Source organism: Notothenia coriiceps, unplaced genomic scaffold (genome assembly GCF_000735185.1).
Source record: "Notothenia coriiceps isolate Sejong01 unplaced genomic scaffold, NC01 NC01_scaffold00016579, whole genome shotgun sequence".
NCBI lineage: Eukaryota > Metazoa > Chordata > Actinopteri > Perciformes > Nototheniidae > Notothenia > Notothenia coriiceps.
Genome location: NW_011349280.1, coordinates 220 through 2,896, shown reverse-complemented (window position 1 = coordinate 2,896; position 2,677 = coordinate 220). Strand labels below are relative to the sequence as shown.

The following is a 2,677-nucleotide window of genomic DNA, read 5'->3' as shown; positions in this document are numbered from 1 at the left end:
AGTCCAGATACTCGTGTTTAAAAATACTCTGGTGAAAGTAGAAGTACTGACTAAACTTCTTTACTCAAGTCAAAGTAAAGAGGGCTTTGAAATGTACTTCAGTAAAAAGTACCCATAACTAGCAGCTGTTTTAAAGAGTACCTGACCTCCCTTTATATTAATATAACAATAACGTCATTGTTAGCTAATGAATGTTTCCATGGTGACCAACGGCAACATGACAACGTTTTCATTGGTCCCTCTTCTTTAGAGAAGACCAGGAAATGATGGATACACGGATCGTGTTCAAATCAATAGGCACGCAATGACTCTAAATAATAATGATCACGCCACCAAACACACATTCAGACTAAAGGAACCAGCCTGTTTGGAAAATGAGAGAAGTAGAAAGTACAGGTATTTGTGTTCAACATGTAAGAAGTAGAAAGTACAGGTATTTGTGTTCAACATGTAAGAAGTAGAAAGTACAGGTATTTGAGTTCAACATGTAAGAAGTAGAAAGTACAGGTATTTGAGTTCAACATGTAAGAAGTAGAAAGTACAGGTATTTGAGTTCAACATGTAAGAAGTAGAAAGTACAGGTATTTGTGTTCAACATGTAAGAAGTAGAAAGTACAGGTATTTGAGTTCAACATGTAAGAAGTAGAAAGTACAGGTATTTGTGTAACCTGCGACTCACCCACGGAGGTCGGCATCTCGCCCCACTGCAGCACCACGTCTTTGGTGATGCGTCCGTACGTGTTGACGTAGACTCCTTCGTCCTCGTAGCACACCAGCAGCTCGATGCCGTCGGTGTTGGGCAGGATGATGATGGCGTGAGACTGGATGTGGGTCTGGATCTGCAGAAACACAAAACAACACGGTGTCTGGTGTGAGTTTTATCTGGGAAAATGTGTGATTTTATTACAAAGATATGTGACATATGGATCCTTTTACGAGTTAGCTCCTACAATGGGAAAGCCTACGGACGAGGTTAGGGCAGGGACAAGGACAAGTGACATTTATTTGGAGATCTGACCAAAAGTGATGTTCTTCTTCTGATAGAAAAAAAAGGTGAGACTTTCAGAAAAAAAAAAATAATAATTCTAAGAATTTTAACTTTTCTCATATTCTCATATTTTGAGGATTAAAAAAAATAAAAATGAAATGTGACTTTTTTGTGAATTGAGATTTTCAGGATTTTTTAAATGTATTTCTCAGAATGTCACATTTTTATCATGGATTCTGATACTTTGAGAATATTTATTATTATTTCTCAGAAGTCAGACTTTAACCTCAGAACAAATATTGTGGCCTGAATCATCTTCTGTTAAAAACTCAAATCCCATCGAGCTCACTAACCTAACACAAACCTTTCAGTCTGAGAAATTCTTGTCTTCTGAAACCTCCTTTTTGAATAGATGTGTGTGGACATAATGCATGCTGTTCTTACGTGTGTGGGCAGGTAGATGTCGTACACGGCCCCAGAGTCGACGTCCACGGCGTGGAAGCCTGAAGCTGAGCCGTAGATGACCTTTAACCTCTGACCCTCCTCCACGGTCAGGTCCACCAGCAGGGGCTTGTGCACCAGGTCACCGAAAGACTGAGAATCACACAGGTCAGAAAAACAGCTCGAGCATCATGAGGGTAAATATTTGCCAGGGTGGAGGTTATCAGTATTGATAGCAAGCTGAACAACATCTGACCCTTTGACAACAAAAAACAAAATGTTTTTACTTAATAATAATAATAATAATCCCCAATTTGTATGATATGTGTATCTTTTTTTTGTGTGTGTTAAAAGCAAATCATATACATTATATTTTTATCGTCAAATGTTTCAGGTTAATTCATGTGTCCCTGCTATTAAAAGGCCACTGTAGATTTAACATCAGCTGACTGCAATTTAAGATATTCTCCTTAAAGTGTATACACATCACATGACAAGAGCTGTTAGGTATGGGGTTTCTCTACAGTGTGGCCTTATGGGTAACATTCAAGGCCAGTGGATTCTTCCTTTCCACTGACAGGCAAACGTAATCAAAAAGACACAAGTTATGCATCGGCAGCAAAACATCTTCTTAACAATCAAAAACAAACAAGTCCACCGTCGTCTCAACGAGGCAAACAGCAGCCTGCCATGGAATATAAATCAGTGGCTCGTCATGTAATCCCTGTTGTATCCGTTACTCCCCCACACTGTCCCTCACACACACTAAAGAACCCACTCCCCAAACCGTCATTACAGATGTAGTAGTGCTCATGTGTTTGTTGTCAAAACACACAGCTGAGCGAGGCGTTGACTCACCTTGAAGGCCATGAACTTGTGGTAGGGTTTGGGGGCCCAGGCGTAGACCTCCACCGAGTTCTTCAGAGCGAGAACCAAGAACTTGATCCTCTCATATTTCACTGGGGAGCAGAAGACACAAAGAAACATTAGAAGAATAAAAAGGCATGAGAGTGAGACTAGCATCAGCTAGCTCATCCATCATCATGGCCAGGTGCGTGGTCAGGTAGTCCCTGCAGGTCATTAACCCTTAGGTGTCCCGTGACCCGTTTCAAGTTGAAATGATATAATAACTACGCTCTAGTTTTTTGTATCGGAACAAGGCTTCATGATATTATAAACACTACAAAACTGATTTTGACCATTTTAGCCAAGTCTGAAGGTCTCTAAAAAAAAAAAGTGTATAATTTG

At 40.0% G+C, this 2,677-nt stretch overlaps 1 protein-coding gene across 1 annotated transcript; it reads right to left on the bottom strand.

Moving 5' to 3' along the window:
- Positions 1 to 679: 679 nt before the first annotated feature.
- Positions 680 to 2,416, bottom strand: LOC104949605 (mitogen-activated protein kinase kinase kinase kinase 4-like; the record flags this gene model as incomplete). Its single annotated transcript, XM_010775988.1, has 3 exons — positions 2,288 to 2,416; positions 1,433 to 1,582; positions 680 to 839 (listed from the first exon to the last, which is right to left on the bottom strand). Coding segments are annotated over exons 1-3 (439 nt in total), but the record flags the coding sequence as incomplete, so codon positions are not given.
- Between the last annotated feature and the right edge of the window lie 261 nt (positions 2,417 to 2,677).